At 38.8% G+C, this 16,372-nt stretch overlaps 1 protein-coding gene across 1 annotated transcript in view; it reads right to left on the bottom strand.

Annotated features, from left to right (window-relative positions):
- Positions 1–16,372, bottom strand: part of TAOK1 (TAO kinase 1) — a 149,178-nt gene that overhangs the window by 70,774 nt on the left and 62,032 nt on the right. The window contains 1 exon segment of the mRNA XM_027862402.1: positions 501–727. Coding sequence (XP_027718203.1) covers positions 501–632 — 132 coding nt within the window. The 5' untranslated portion in view covers positions 633–727.

Below are 16,372 nucleotides of genomic sequence, written 5' to 3' on the forward strand. Positions count from 1 at the left end.
GATTAATCAAGCAGCCATCAACATCGAAGCAAGACCCTCCACCAGCAAAAACATGATGACTCCCTGAAGGCTCAGACAATGGTTAGCATTTTTTAGTAATAAAATAATTAAGGCATGTGCATTGTTTGTTAGACATAATACTATTGCACACTTAATAGACTACAGCATTGTGTAAATATAATTTTTATATGCACTGGGAAAAGAAAAAATCCGTGTGACTTGCTTTATAGTGCTATCCCCTTTACTGCGGTCATCCGCAATACCACTGAGGGATGCCTGTATACATAAAATAAAAAAAAAAAAAAAAAAAAAAATAAAACATTCCCCAGTCATATGATAAATCTGTATTCCCCCTTCCCAACAAGATCACAAGCTTCCAGGGCAGGGGCACTGTTCTGAATTCCCTTTATATTCCCCACATCATTTCATATTATGAATGCCCTCCATAAAGCACCCACTCAGTAAATAATATTGACCAGTATGATTGTGTGATTACTCACAAAATACACTGCTCCAAAGCTCCCATGTCCTATCTCTCTTAGATCAGTAAAGAGCTTCTCTGGATCTTCTTTGAAGAAGAGCTCGGCAATTTCTGGGTCCTTCAGGCTGCCCGCTCGGCTAGTTGATGGCATCCTGCTGGGCAGTCAGCTATCTGACTATCTGGGCTTACACTGCTGTCCCAATCCTTGGCTCATCTGTATGAATGAAGACACTTCTGCATTGACTACTGTAAGAGAGGAAAGAAATTACATGGTAAGGAACAACAATCAATAACCACATAGGACCTTCCCAACATTTGGGTTGAGTACACACCCATCTGATCTTTGCCTTGCTCAGACTCAGACTGGGTACCCAAACCTCCCAGAAGCCTTCCTGGATCCCTGCACTTCTCAGTATTCCTTTCCTCCTTTTAGTACATTGTATTTGCATATATGGTGTACATCCCCCCCCCCCACCCCCTTCAATGTCCCCCACGGGAAGAATGCAAACTCCCTAACAGAACGGTTTGGGTTTTTTATTTGGGGGGGGGGGGGGGGGCCACTGCCTAGGTATAGGTAGCCATAAAATTACCTAGACTATTCTTAAATCCAACAAGTGTGTACATCAATTAACTTAAAACAATGAAATCTCTCTAAATTGATTATCAACAATCTTTTCTTTTTATGATTCAAAAGCCCTTTAAATAATAAGAACCTTGATCTTTTCTCTTACAAAAGGGGGGGAGAGACCCTAATCTTTCATAATTTTCAGTCCATCAGCCAAGTCATATAATGTTCTAAGTAACTAGAATTACTTTTACTTCTTCCTCTATCTACTTTCTATGGTAGGGATGGGGTCTAGAAAGGAATTTCACTGGTAGAAAAAATTCAGGAATGAGGAAATTCCCTCTAATAATGCAGGTTGGCACCTTGTTTGCAGCTTACAGTGTTAGAGAACTGCCCAGCCCACTGAGAGTCTGAATGCCCTGCCCAGGGCCACACAGTAGATGTGTCAAATGCAGCCCAGATCTTGCTAATAACTCTAAGGCCAGCTCTCTATCCACAGTCACATTACCTATGTAAAAATAAAAATTAGCAGAAGTATATCAAATGTAAAAATATTTAAAATACTGCTGTTTATTTTTAAAATTCCTTTGCTAATATGTACTGCTTGTATTCACAAAATAACATGGTATGTCAAAAAGAACGGGGCGGAGCAGCTAGGTGGTACAGTGGGTAGAGCTCCAAGGCCTTGTAGTCAAGAGGACCTAAGTTCAAATCCAGCCTCAGACACTTGACACTTACTAGCTGTGTGACCCTGGGCAAGTCACTTAACTCTGGAAAGAAAGAAAGAAGAAAGAAAGAGAGAAAGAAAGAGAGAAAGAAAGGAATCAAGGCAGCCTGAAATATGGCCCCAACTCTGCCACTACCTGACTGTATGACCTTGGGCAAACTGCTGAATCTCTTGGGATCTCTCCTTCCTCACCTATAAAATCAGGTCCACAAGTGTTCTGAAATGCATATGAAGAAAAGGTCATGGGGCAGCTAGGTGGCGCAGCAGATAGAGCTCTGGCCCTGAAGTCAGGAGGACCTGAGTTCAAATCTGACCTCACACCAAACACTTGACACTAGCTGTGTGACCCTGGGCAAGTTACTTAACCCCAATTTCCCCCCAAAAAAAACAAAAGAAAAGAAAAGAAAAGGTCATCAAATCCCATCCCTCCAGATGAAGAAATTGAAGCAAAGAGACCGGGGATAAATTGCCCAGTTATCATTCTGTGACTATTTAAAATGACATTCTCTGTCACCCAGCACTCCACCTAAAACCTTCTGGTTCTTGAAAAATCCAGCCTTTAACAATTATTTAAAAATTGAATTGCCTCAAAATCAGCTACAATTGGAGTTTTCTAACCAGTTCCTATCAAACATTCGCCTCAGCCATGCACATTTTTCCGTCTAAATTCAAAAGCAATCTTATCCAAAGCCATTTTACTTCTTTTCTTCCTGTTTTTCTCTGGACAAGGTGTTTATTGTATTATAAATATGGATGGTTTCAGTCTCCATAAGATTTCCAAATTAACTGTGAAGAAAAAATTGAAAGATCTAAGCAAACCTACCCTAATTCAATTTTTATTATCATGATCTCCACTCTAGCCTTGTGTTTGAAACACACAAGAATATTTCTAAGGACCTCAATGGGCAGAGCAAAAATGTTACACACCCTTTTCTAAAACTGTATTTTACTTTTTTCCTATCTGCACACAGTGGCCATCTTTTGGGAGGGCAGTAGAAGCAATGTCCAAAAGATAGAGAATTAACTGCAGCCACTAAATATTTGGGCCACTCATTCTAGTAGCTAACACAATCAGCTCTAACACCCTTCAGTTTCTGATTCCTGACTCCCCCAGTGGAAGACTCCCAAAGACAAGCACAGTGAAAGAAGCACTGCCAAGACTGCACTCGGGCAGAACGCTGCTGCAACGATGGCGAAACTCGGAGACGGACAAAGGCACTTGAAGATCATTCAGTTTAAACAGCTGCCACAGCCCACTGGCGGAAAAGCGCTCCTGTGAAGGAGCTTTCAGGACAAAGTTAACTATAAACTCCATAATCATCTTTCCTTTCACATGAAGGGGAGGGGAGAAGCACAACTTTAGAAAATATAGCGCCATTACAGCCTAAAACCCTCAAGTCAGAGGCTTGGCTACAGAATGGAAGCATCTGAATCTGATCTGAAAGGCATATTATGGCACATGCAAACTTCTACATAACTAACACAAGCTATTAAGATATATATTATTTCAAATACTTAATATGCAGTGGGCCAAAAGCCATTAGTTAAGTACAGCATTACTTTATTCTAAGAGGGAATAGGAAAGGAGAATTAATCCACCTGGAATTATTAAAGAAACATCATAAGTAGAAGTAGAAATTTTAAGCCTATACTGAATTTCTCTTGTGGCAGAAAATAGGAACGGTCAACAACAAAGGACATTTTTAAAAACTGGGCAAAAGCTGGATAGTTCTGTCAATACCTGAGTAATTCACCTTTAAGAAAACCAGTTGAAGTAAGTTGGGAGGGGGGAGAGAACAACTGTTATTCATCTCAGATCAAAATAATGAATAAATAGGTGTTTTAACTTTAAAAAAAAGGCAACTGTTTCACATTTACAGCATGAAGCCTAACAATGGACAATAACATCAGTCAAATGCAATTGAAAGGAGATGGGGGAAGGGAACTAATAATCAGAGTGCACTCAGTATGACTAGAGGAATGCTTCTTGGATCAGCAGTAATGATGTCATGTTGTTCATCTTTAAGAAGCATCAAACTCTTACAAAAAGGACATTGTTGTTCAAAAGCAACTGCTTCAATCCCACAATGCCTTGTTCCCTACATCTGTTAATCAGACAGAATCCAGCCTTGGAATCAGTCATGATCACAAATTATAATATCCTTGAAAGGGAAAAAAAAATCACTCACTCCCAAAGATAAAGTTGTCCCTCATTTTCTGACTTTGTATAAGCCCTTGAAAATGGACCAAGAAGCCACGATTTTTACCAATACAGAAATGAATAGGTATCTAGCTTACCAGCAAGCATTAATAATGTGATTTACTGCTTTGTTTCACCAGATTTCAAATGACAAAGGAAAGTTAATTTCTACTACCAAAAAAAAAAAAAGACCTTGAAGGGCTAATTCGTCATAATTTAAAATGTACTGAATGACTCTTCTCAATTACAATTTGTACATAATGTACAAATACAAACATACCTTCTGAACATATCAATTGTATTAAACAACTAAATACTGCATACTAATACAGTGAAGAGTTATCCTGGACTCCTCATTTTCACTCATCTCATATCCAATCAATAGTCAATTATTTAAAAATTGAATTGTCTCAAAGTGAGTTGCAATTACAGTTTTCTAATAAGTTCCTATCAAATATTCACTTCATCCATGCATGTAATTTCTATTTCCACAATATGTCTGATCTACTGCCATCTCTTTACTCACACTGGGCCATTCTAGTTGAGGCCTTCATCACTTTCCATCTAGACCAGGGATGGGGAACTTGCAGCCTCGAAGCCACATGTGGCTCTCTAGGTCCTCAAGTGCAGCCCTCTGACTGAATTCAAACTTGATTTGTTCTGTGAAGTTTAGATTCAGTTAAAGGGCCACACTTGAGGACCTAGAGGACGACATGTGGCCTCAAGGCTGCAGGCTCCCCACACCTGACCTCAACTATTCCAACAGCATCCTAACTCATCCCCTCTCTTAATCCAACCTTCCCACAACTGCCAAAGTGACTTTCTTAACAGAAAGGTCTGACCATGCCCCACTCTCTATGCAGTGAACTACGAAGGCCCCTTACTGCCTTGAGGATCAAATACTAAAAGTCTGTCCCTTTACAGGTTAATCCCAACCTACCTTTCCAGGATTACTATATGTGATTCTCCCTTAAGTCCTCAAATATATTAGACTATAGTCTAATAAGCCTTTAAATTTTGTTCCTGTTCCATCTCCATGCCTTTGCATTGGCTGTTGTACCCTGCCCCCATGCTTGAAACGCATTCTCTCTTCACCTCTGTCTCCCGGAATCCTTGTATTCCTTCAAAACCCATCCTAACAGCCACCTTCTGCATGAGGCCTTTCCTGGCCTTCTCAGCTGCTAATGTGTTAATGCCCTCCTCTCATTATCTTACATTTAGTTTATATGTACTTATACATTTACATGGCGTCTCCCCAAGAAGAACACATAAGCTTCTTGAGGACAAGGGCTATTCCACTTTTGTTTTCATAACCCCAATATCTAACATGACACCTGGCACCTAACAAATGCTTGGTTAATGACAAAAAATCCTATTTCAGGACTTCAAAAGATCTAGATTTCATCAGTAAGGGAAAGCTCCATGTTTTCTGGGTTTCTGTGGCCAAAAAGTCATCTCCTCAAAGTCAACTTTCGGGAGCCTTTCCAAACTTAGCTAGGCGGGTCTTTTGCCGAAAAACAGTCTGTGGATGGACCAATCCTCAACTTGGTAGGACCTTTCATCTGAATTTGTGCTGTCAGCAAAAGAGAATTCTGGGTCAATTCTATTTCTCAATGCACAAGAATAGGACTTTGTTGGAAGATGCCTACCAGAATCAGTGAAGTATATTCTTCATAATACAATTCTAATAACCAAACTGTGATCACATGCTATCAATTTTGCTAGAGTCATGAAACTGGGTAGTTTTTGCAGAGTGGGACATAAAATTAAATTTCAAATATTCTCCTAGTTCCCCACTGAATTCTATTAATATATTCAAGATACAAAAATTCAGCAAATGGGAAAAGGAACACATGCTTCCTATCTGATATACGCTAGTCATAAGGAACTGACAAAACAGGTAGCAAATTCAGTCTGCATTATTCCTTAGTCCAATTTAAAAATATTGTGCATGAATGTTTATTTAAGTTTAAGTCTCTGATTAAAACCAGAACCTTAAGATTTGAAACATTCAAGATAGAATAGCAGTAACTACAGCAGAAAGGGCACTGAACTTGGAATCAAGACCCAGGTTCAAATTCCAGTTCCAACATTTAAAAAAATATGTTACAGCTAAGAAAGGTCTTTAGAAATCATTTAATTCAATTGAATCCAATCTGACAAGCATAAAGTTAACTTTCATTTGTACAATGCTAAGCCCTGGGGATACAAAGATAAAATAAAAAGCAATGCCTTGACCTCAGAGTGCTTAAATTTTACTGGGGGGGGGGGGGGACACAAAATGTAAACAAATATGTGTATGTGATGATTTGAGGAAGGTGTGAGCACTAATAAAAATAAGGGAATCATCAAAGGCTCCCCAGAAGAGGTGCCATAAAAGCTGAACCTGGAAGGAAGCTGAGTGAGGAAGAAGGAATTTTAAAGCATTGGAGACAATCTGTACAAAGGCCTAAAAGTGGGAGATAAAAGTGCCAAGTTCAAGGAAAGAAAAATAGGCAGGTTCACATGAGGCTGGAGTATGGAATATATGAATGAAAGTGTGCTGGTGGGGGTCATATTATGAAGGATTTTTAAATGCTAAGCTCTATCTGTATCTTACCCAATGGTACTAAATAAAGAAGCCCCTGAAGTGTCTTGAACAGGGGAATGAAATCAGATCTCCATGTATGGAGGACAGCCTACAGGGTGGGCCTACAAGGAAGGCAGTTTGTTACAAGAGTCTAGGAAAGAACTGTTGAGGGCTTAACATAGAGTGGCTCCTCTGAGAATAGAGATAAGGGGATATATACAAGACTTAACAGATTGCATATGGGGAGGGTGAGGGCAGCAAGGGAATCGGGAGAGTCAGGGATCACCTTCACTTTGCCAACCTTGGTAACTGAAGGCATGGTGGTGCTTCCACAAAAAATAGGGAAGTTTGGAGGCAGTTAGGTGGCGCAGTGGATAGAGCACCGGCCCTGGATTCAGGAGGACCTGAGTTCAGATCCGACCTCAGACACATAACACTTACTAGCTATGTGACCCTAGGCAAGTCACTTAATCCCACTGCCTAACCCCCCCCCCCCCAAAAAGGGAAGTTTGGAGGAGGGGTGGGTCTGGGGGAGAAATAATGAGTTCCATTTTGGATGTGTTGAATTTAAGATGCCTCTGAAATATTCAGGTAGAGGTGTCCAACAGGGATGGTGGTATGAGTGATGTGGGACTGAAGTTCAGAAGACAGACTGGGTAAATCTCTATGGATATTAGAGTCAATAACAAAGAAAATAGGACTCATGGGAAGCAGATGAGGAAACTGAGGTACCTAGTTTTGTGAACATGGGCAACTCATTAAGCCTCTTTGAGACTCAGTTTTCACAACTTTAAGAGGCCAGAGAATACTTGTGCTACCTCCCTAGCAGGGTTGTGAAAGTCTGTTTTGTAAACCACAAAATGACATATAAATAGGAATTGTTAAATCATTTAAACTCTTGCTGTTCCAGGTCATTTTCTACCACCCTGTCAGAGATTTGTCTCCGTAGAAGGAGTTTCCTCCCCCAGAATCCACTATACCAATGAAAGCATCACAAGTCTCTCCGTTACTGAAATTTGATGAGATATTTGACTGAATTTTCCAGTTTTTACTTAAGCTATCTGGCATCATTTCAATACTTCAAATTAAAGAAGTTTGCCAAGTGTATGGATTTCTATAAAGTAATTGGTGAATCAGTAATAGAGAAAAAACCACCAACTCCATGCTTTGGTCCAGGAATTCTGCTGACTTTACACTGTGCTCTCATGACACCAACTGTGTATGTGCATGTACACATATGTATAAGGGATGGAGACTGTGCCTCTGACTTCATTAGCATAGGAAACATATGCTAAATACATATTAATGTTATTTATAATTAGTATATGAGCAAACTAATTTTGTCCACAAGGTTGGCATTGAAACTACTATCAAGGACCTTACTAAAATCCAATCCATTATGTCTAAGGCATTCGACTGATGTACTTTTCCATGAAACTTATCAAACTGGGAAATTAGGTTAGTCTGGCATGGATAGGGACTGAGCCTATGATTTCAGTGATATTAGGAACTCCAAGATGAAGATATTCCCTCTAACAAATGCAGGATGACATCTTCCTGCAAGTGACAGTCTTAGAGAGTTGCCTGGGGCACTGAGAAGCTGAGGAACTTGTCCAGAATCAGTCAGTACATGCCAAAAGCAGGACTTAAACCCAGGTCTTCTCTAGTCATGCTCTGATATCTCCAGGGTACGTACCTAACACACCTAGTTATCTTGAATGAAAACTGAAAATTTTGGTAAGATATCTAGTAACAGTTAAAAGCCTAAAGGAAATTGAGAGAAAGAATCCTACCTCTTCAGCATGGCCTTTCCTAAGTTCCAGCCCCAAAACACTAAGAAATGAATGAGAAAACTGTCATCTGGTGTTGTAAGAACACAAAGTAAAGGAGGCAGAACTCCTGGAACCAAGTCGTGGATTTGGGAGAGATCTTTTCTAATTTGTGCCACAATCTCAAGATTAACCTCAGGCTACTTAAGCAACTAATGGGTTGTTTTTCTTTTTTTTAACTCTAGAACAGATCATCGAATCTAGATAAATTATCTGTTATTGTTGTCAGCTTAGCTCTTTGGCTCCTCCTGAGATGCGGGTCAATTAGACATCATTCTGTTTCAAGCATAACCCTTTATGAAAGCCATTATCTTTGACCTGTACACTAATTCATACACTTGGCATATTAGGTCTGTTTAGTTACCGAGTCTTCCTCCTCTTCTGTATTTAGCAACATCAACTATACTTTGGGAGGTTAGCCAATTTCTCCAAAAGAGCACATATTACATTGAAGCCTTCCTTGTTTTCTGACTTTTTACCTGCTTTTTTTTAAAATTTATGCTTACTTACTTTACTTATAAAGTAACTTCATTTTCTGAATTACACTGAGTGTGTTTTTCAGGTGAAACTTTTCCTAGATCAAACATTTAGTGAAGTAGTTCCCTTCTTTAGCTCAAAAGGCATTATTTATACTTGGTTGTTTTCTTTCCAAATATCACAATAACATATATATGTTTGTATATAAATACATATACACAATATATATACACAAGATATATACACAATCAGCAAGATATCACAGAAGCAAATATATAAAATACAAATGCATTTTTAAAATGCATTTATAAAAAATTTAAAGTGCATTTATGAAATGCAATACATTTTTTAAAAAGTGAAATTGCTTTCTAAATTAGACGTGTGGAATGCCAGGGCTGGAAGAGAACTTATAGATACCATCTGGGCCACACCCTTCATTTTAGAAGAAGAAACTGAGGCTCAGAGAGGTACCCAATAAAACCTAGTTAATTAGAGGCAAAGCAGGGACCTTCCCCATCCAGCGCTTTCCTCACTATGTATATCACATTACTTCCCTTATAAGTAGACAAATACACTGCACATCCAATATATGATAAATACATAAAGCTACTAAAAAAAAATCTTCTGTATATATTTGACCTAAAATGAATGCTAGAGTTGAAACAATAATTAAACAATGAATAATGTGCTTGCTTGTTTTTGAATTTGGGGAGACAGTTTTCTTGATTTAAAAAAAAGCAAACACATTTAAAAAATAATTCTTAAAAAATAAGTTTAGCCTGGGACAAGAGCTGGAAAACTGCATTTCTCCCTCTTCTTTAAAGAGGTGGGTTACTATGGGTGTGGCACAGAGCACTGCTGACTCGTTGGTTGGTTTTACTGAACTACTGAACTGCTCTTTTTCTTTTTATTCTTTGTTACAAAGGATAGAGTGGGGGGGGGAGAATATATTGAAACTACTGCAAAAATAAATACTACCAATAAAGATGAGGTGAAGAATCTGAATATTTTATTCTGAAGGGTGGAGTCTCAAATCGAATGGTTATGTTCATTTTTATTTGCTATCTCCTCCACTAGGCCAAGCTCCTCCTCCAAAAAGGAAAAGAAAGCCATCATTTCCTTGTCCCAGAGTCTAACCAGGGCTGCTTCTCTTCCACCAGTGCAATCCAACTAGGGCCTACTCTGTGTGGAAGATTGGATATAAGCTCCGTACACTCTCAGGCAGCTGCACTCTAACAAAGAAATGACAAGGATCAAGTACACAAACTATGCTTAAACTTGAGGGGTTCAAAGGGATGCCCATCTCTTCCTGCCCTTCTTCACTTCTCTATTTTCTGCCAAGGATTGTACCACTATCCTTCTATCCTTGAGTCATCCTCCCCTCACCAGGTCTCATGAATGACATCTCCATCTCTCATAGCTCACAAGCCTACATGAAAGCTCAATGTTATCACATGTTTGAAGGGAAGAGCTCAAGCCTGCCTTTTCCCTGCCATCTTGGCTCTACCTGACGTGGTCTCTCTCCTCACTCCCTATCTTACACATTCTGATGTGGATTTTTTGTACCTACCATCACAGATTATCACAGCTTCCTAACAGTTCCCCCCACTCCCACCCACTTCCATTCTCTCCAAGCCATTCTCCACACAGCTGCCAAACTGATATTCCAAAAGCTCCGGTCTGAGCCTGGCCAAGCTCAAGTATCTTCAATGTTCTCTATCTAGCAAGTCCTTAGGAGAAAAGAGAAAATCCTCTATTTAGCACTTCCAGCCCTTCACCATCTGGCACTGGGCTACCTTCCCACAATCATTTCAAGTTACTCTCCCTCATTCGATCTAGATTCAAGTCAAACTGACCTCTCTGTATCCATACCCTGCCCCTTCCAACACAAAGAAAACATTACATCTCCCACCTGTGTGACATTGCCAAGACTACCCCCTATGCCCACAATGCTCCACTTCCTCACACAGACATCATGAAACCCTGGCTCCCTTCAATGTTCAACTCAGGAGCCACCTCCTATACAAGGCCTTTCCTGAATCTCCTCCTATCACCCTCCAATAAAGTAGTTGTGTTTGCTTTATATATGGCAACTCTCCCCACAAAGCTGCAGAACAGCTGATAAACTTCATTGGTAGAAGCAGTTTCCCCACCAAGAGTTCCCCTGCATCAGTGATAGAGATGGAGAGATACACTGTATTTGCTTGTGCACAGAAAGCCTTGGTACAGAGAAAAAAGCACTGCCTTCAAGTCAGAGAAACTTCAACCCTGACTCTATTCTTGTTTCACCATGGGCAAATCATTGAAACTCTCTGGAGCTCAGGCTCTTCATTTTCAAAATGAAGGGGCAGTACTAGATAGCTTTTAAGGTCCTTTGCCTCTAGGATCCTTGTACGTTTTGTCATGTAACTGCCAACCCTTCAGCAGAACGTTAAGGTCCTTGAAGGCAGGAAATGGTGGCTTTTCTTTAGGAAAGGGAGAAAAGGCAGGATCAAAGCTGGACCTTTGCTTGAAGTGGATGAGACGGGATGACAGGAAAGAAGGTAGAACTACTCAATTCTATTTTGTTGTACTGAACAGGGAGCAAGAATCTAAGAGGACCAAGGGAGCACCTGACTGCCCTTGATAAATCCAACTCATCTGCAAGAAGCGATTGCTGAGTCACCAACAATATGTGGAAAATCATAGAAAAGAGACAAGGGGCCACAAGGTTGGAGCAGGGCAAATGTCCTGATTTTCAAAAAAAATGGAAGAGAACATAGTCTACAACTATAGGACAATCAGTGAGATTGACTTCAATTCCTGGGACTTTTGTAGAACAAACAGGTCATTAAAGAGATGATTGGTGAATATCCAAAAATGGAAGCAGTGATTACAATGAGCCAGTATGACTCCATCAAGAACAGGTCATGCCAGGATAACCTCATTTTCTTTTCTGACATTAATACTAAACTAGATGAAGGGAATGCTATGGACATAGTTTACCTAGATTTTTAAGAAAGCTTTTGATAACAGTATCTCATACTATTTGTCTGTAGAATATGGAGAGTATTAACTAGTTGACAGTATAATCACATGGATTCATAGTGGTCAAATGGCAGTCACTCAAAAGGTCAAGGTGGTGAGAAGCCTTCCATGGAGTGCTCTGTGATCTGGGCTTGATCTTGTGACCTTGTGCTGTTTAACATCTTTATCAATGACCTGGATAAAGGTATAGATGATATAATAAGCTGATCAAATACGCAGTGCCAAAAAGATGAGAAGGATAACTAACACACTGTGTGATGAATTGAGGATGCAGAAAGATTTTGGGAGGTTTAATTATTGGACTGAATCTAATAAGATGAAAATTCAATAGGTATAAATGTAAAGTCTGGCACTCAGGTACAAAAAAATCCACATCACCAGTGTAAGACAGGGTGGAGGAGAGACCACGGCAGGCAGATCCAAGATGGCAGGGAAAAGGCAAGGACTGGCTTGAGATCTTCCTTCCAAACAACTTTAATGCCCCTAAGGGAATTCTGGAGCAGCAGAACCCACAAAAGGACAGGATAAAACAATTTTCCAGCCTAAGATAACTTAGAAGGTCAGCAGGAAAGGTCAATCGCAATGGGGTGAAAGAGCCCAGTAGAGCCCAGTCCAGCACAGGCTACACTGGCAAGCCAGCAATACTATGCGATGATGATCAACTGTGAATAACTTAGCTATTCCAAGCAATACAATGATCCAAGACAATTCCAAAGGACTCATGATGAAAAATGCTATTCACCCCTTGAGAAAGAGCTGATGGAATCAGAATGCAGATCAAAGCATACTTTTTTTAAACTTTATTTTGGTTTTTTTTTCTTTTACAACATGACTAATATGGAAATGTTAAGCATGACTGCACATGTATAACCTACATCAAATTGCTTGCCTTCTCAAAAAAGGGGGGAAGGACAGAAGGGAGAAAGAATTTGCAACTCAAATTTTTTTTTAAAATGTTGTTTTTATATGTAATTGGGGGGAAAGGATAAAGCATATAAAAAAATGTAAGATGAGGAGGAGACATGGGAGAGACAACGACTGTTCTGCAAAGGATCTGGAAATTTTAGTGGCCTAATAATAATAATCATTGTTCAGCTGTTTTCAGTCATGTCTGACTCTTTATGACCTCTTTGGGGTTTTCTTGGCAAAGACACTGGAGTGGTTTGCCATTTCCTTCTCATTTTACAGATGAGGAAACTGAGGCAAACAGGATTAAATAACTTGCCCAGGGTCACACAGTAAGTAAGTTTCTGAGGCCAGATTTGAACTTAGGAAGATGAGTCTTCCTGACTCCAGGCCCAGCACTCTATCCACCGTACAACTTAGCTAGCTAGCATTTATATACTACCTAATATGTACCAAGCGCTTTACAAATATTCTCATTTTATCTTCACAATAACCCTAGGAGGTAGGTGCTATAATTACCCCCATTTTATAGATGAGAAAACTGAGGCAGTTAAAGGTTAAGTGACTTTCCCAGGTTCATACAACTAACAAGGGTCAAGGGCTACATTTGAACTCAGGGTGTCTTCCCGGCTTCAGTTCTAGCACTCTATTGTGCCATCTAGTTATCTTAAACCATAAACAAGTCAGCAATATGATCTATCAGCCAAAAAAATGCTAATTTGATCTTAGGCTGATTTAAGAGGGGCATAGCTTCCAGAAATGAGGGGGCAGTCCTACTGTATTCTGCCTGTATCAGACCTCTTCTGGAGTATTGTCTTCAGTCCTGAGCATCACAGTTTAAGGAGGTCTTTGGTAGGTTGGCCAGTGTCTCAGGAACACAACAAGACTGTCGAAGAGCCTTGAATCCATGTAAAAAGGAACTAGGCAGCTTTAGTCTGAAAAACACGAGTGGTGGTAGGGTAAGCTGAAACCCTGTTATTCTGATCTACTCAATATGCTGATGGGTACTTTTTACATTTTGTGGGTACCTGTGCAATCAATAATCAAGGTGTCTCATGGTCAGACCATTTTCCTTTCCCAATCGTACATATCCTGAATGACAGTCTTAACTTGCAATTTTAGGCCAGAACCAAAATAGTACTCAGTATGCCTAAGACAAGCAGCAACAAATGCTCCTCAAATCTACTTAGCAATTCGTGCTGTGAAAATAATACAAGAAGTAATTAAGACAAATTCAAATAGGGGAGGAGATTAGTTACTATAGTAGCTTCTATCTGCAAGGAATGAATATGTGTTAAACTTTATTCCCCCTAAAATGTCAGTCCCTTGGCTACAAAGTCTGCATAAAGAGTGTGAGACAGAAAGTAAAGGATTTTCATCCCCTTCACTCACTTTTTAACAGATGAGGAAATTGAAACACAAAAAAGAATATTCAGTAATTTTACTGCAGTCACACAGAAAACACTGAACTCAGGATCTCCTGACTCTAGCATTCTCTCTACTTCTCACATTACAATGATTTAGCTACATAATGTGACAATTCTATTAAATAATTTTTTAAGATTTTTTGATTTATAAACATTTTTTGCTGTGTAACACTACCTATACAATCTGATAGTTTCCAGGAGAGATCATATAACTGATATGATACACACTACCTGATATCCAAATAAAATTAAATTAGGAAAGTATGCCTGAGGCTATCTTCTGTGTTATTTAGTCTGCCAAAAAGGATGATCTTTGTGGCACAATATTAACTTACTGCCTGACATTCATGAATATACAGCAAAACATACATACATACATAATTGAATATATAGCAAAGTTCTGCTTATTGAGAATGGTGATAGAATGGGATGAGATTTGCTTGTACATACAAACCTTTATATATAGTTTATAACTTGGGATCTCCCCTCCCCTTTTATTCTTTCAAATTGGCCAGGGGGGGAGCGGTACTAGAGTTTTGTGTGTTGAACATCTTTAATATGATGGTTAACAAGATTATTTCAAGTCAATTTATATAAATTAATTTTTAGCAATGTATTTTGCCACCACGTTGGGTTTTTCTGCTTGTTTGCTTTTTTGATAAATACAACAGCAGCACTAAATTATAATAATGAACCTAATAGGAAAATTTCAAAATTTAACATCTTGGAACAATGCAAACATAAAAGGAAAAACATCACTAAGTCCATCCAAACTATAATTTATTTATCTTCTTCTCTCCCACCCCAAAATTTTTATAGTCTTTATTTTAAAATTTTCCACATTCTGGTTCAATTTTTTGGGTACTATAAATATCAGGGAAATTCTTAAAATTCCTATCTAGTAGAGGTAGATCAGTGGAACAGACTAGACAAGGAAGAAAACAGAAACAATATAACTTAATAACCCAGTGTTCAATAAACCAGAAAACAAATTACTTAAGAAAGAACTAATTTGATAAAAACTGCTGGGAAAACTGTCTGGCAAAAATTGGGCTCAGATATCAACGTCTTACATTATATAGAACAATACATTCTAAATGTAATAGCCTTAATATTAAAGATCATATTATAAAAATATCAGGAAAAAACACACCATATCCCTCTCAGTTTGGGGTAGGATATATATCCTTAAACATTAAAGGGATAGAGGCAACAAGGATAAAATAGATAACTTTAATTATATGAAACCAGAAAGCTTCTTCACTGACAAAATTAATACACCTAGAATAAGAAAGGAAGTGGTTAAATGGGGAAATTTTTTTAAATAAATTGCTCTGATAAGGGTTTGGTATTCAAAATATAGAAATAATTAATATTTTATATATTTGTGTGTATACATATGTGTGCATATGAATATAATGTATATATATATATACACACACATATATACATGAGACAGACTAAACACCATTCCCCAATAGATAAGTAGTCAAAAGATATGAACAAGCAGTTTTCAAAAGAATTACAAACTATCAACAACCATAGGAAAGAATGTTCCACAACACTAATAAACAGAAATGGAAATCAAAACAACCTTTAGGTTTCACCTCACAGCCTGCACATTTGGCAAAGATGCGAAATAGTCCATGTTGGAGAGGTTGTATGAAGACAGGCATACTGGTACATTGTCAGTGGAGCAGTAAATCACTGCAAATATTTTGGAAACCAACTTGGAATTATGCAAATAAAGTGATTAAATTGTCCATACATTTTGAGTTAAAGACTATAAACTCAGTATATCCATGTTGTATATCTATACACCATGGAAGTCATTGATAAGAAGTTCCCCAAAATATTGATTTGTTGTTCTTAAGTTGTTTCGGTTGTGTCCAACTCTTTGTGACCCCATCTGAGGTTTTCTTGGCAGATACTTCCATTTCCTTCTCCAGATGAAGAACTGAGGCAAACAAGGTTAAGTGACTTGCCCAGGGTCACACAGCTAGAAATGTCTGAGGCCAGATTTTAATTCACGTCTTCCTGACTCCAGGTCAGGCACTCAATCTACTGCACCACCTAGCTGCACCCAAAATATTTATAGCAGCACTTTTTTTTCTTTGCTCTCTCTCTCTCTCTCTCTCTCTCTCTCTCTCTCTCTCTCTCTCTC

This window comes from Vombatus ursinus, unplaced genomic scaffold (genome assembly GCF_900497805.2).
Source record: "Vombatus ursinus unplaced genomic scaffold, bare-nosed wombat genome assembly UNPS02014768.1, whole genome shotgun sequence".
Lineage (NCBI taxonomy): Eukaryota > Metazoa > Chordata > Mammalia > Diprotodontia > Vombatidae > Vombatus > Vombatus ursinus.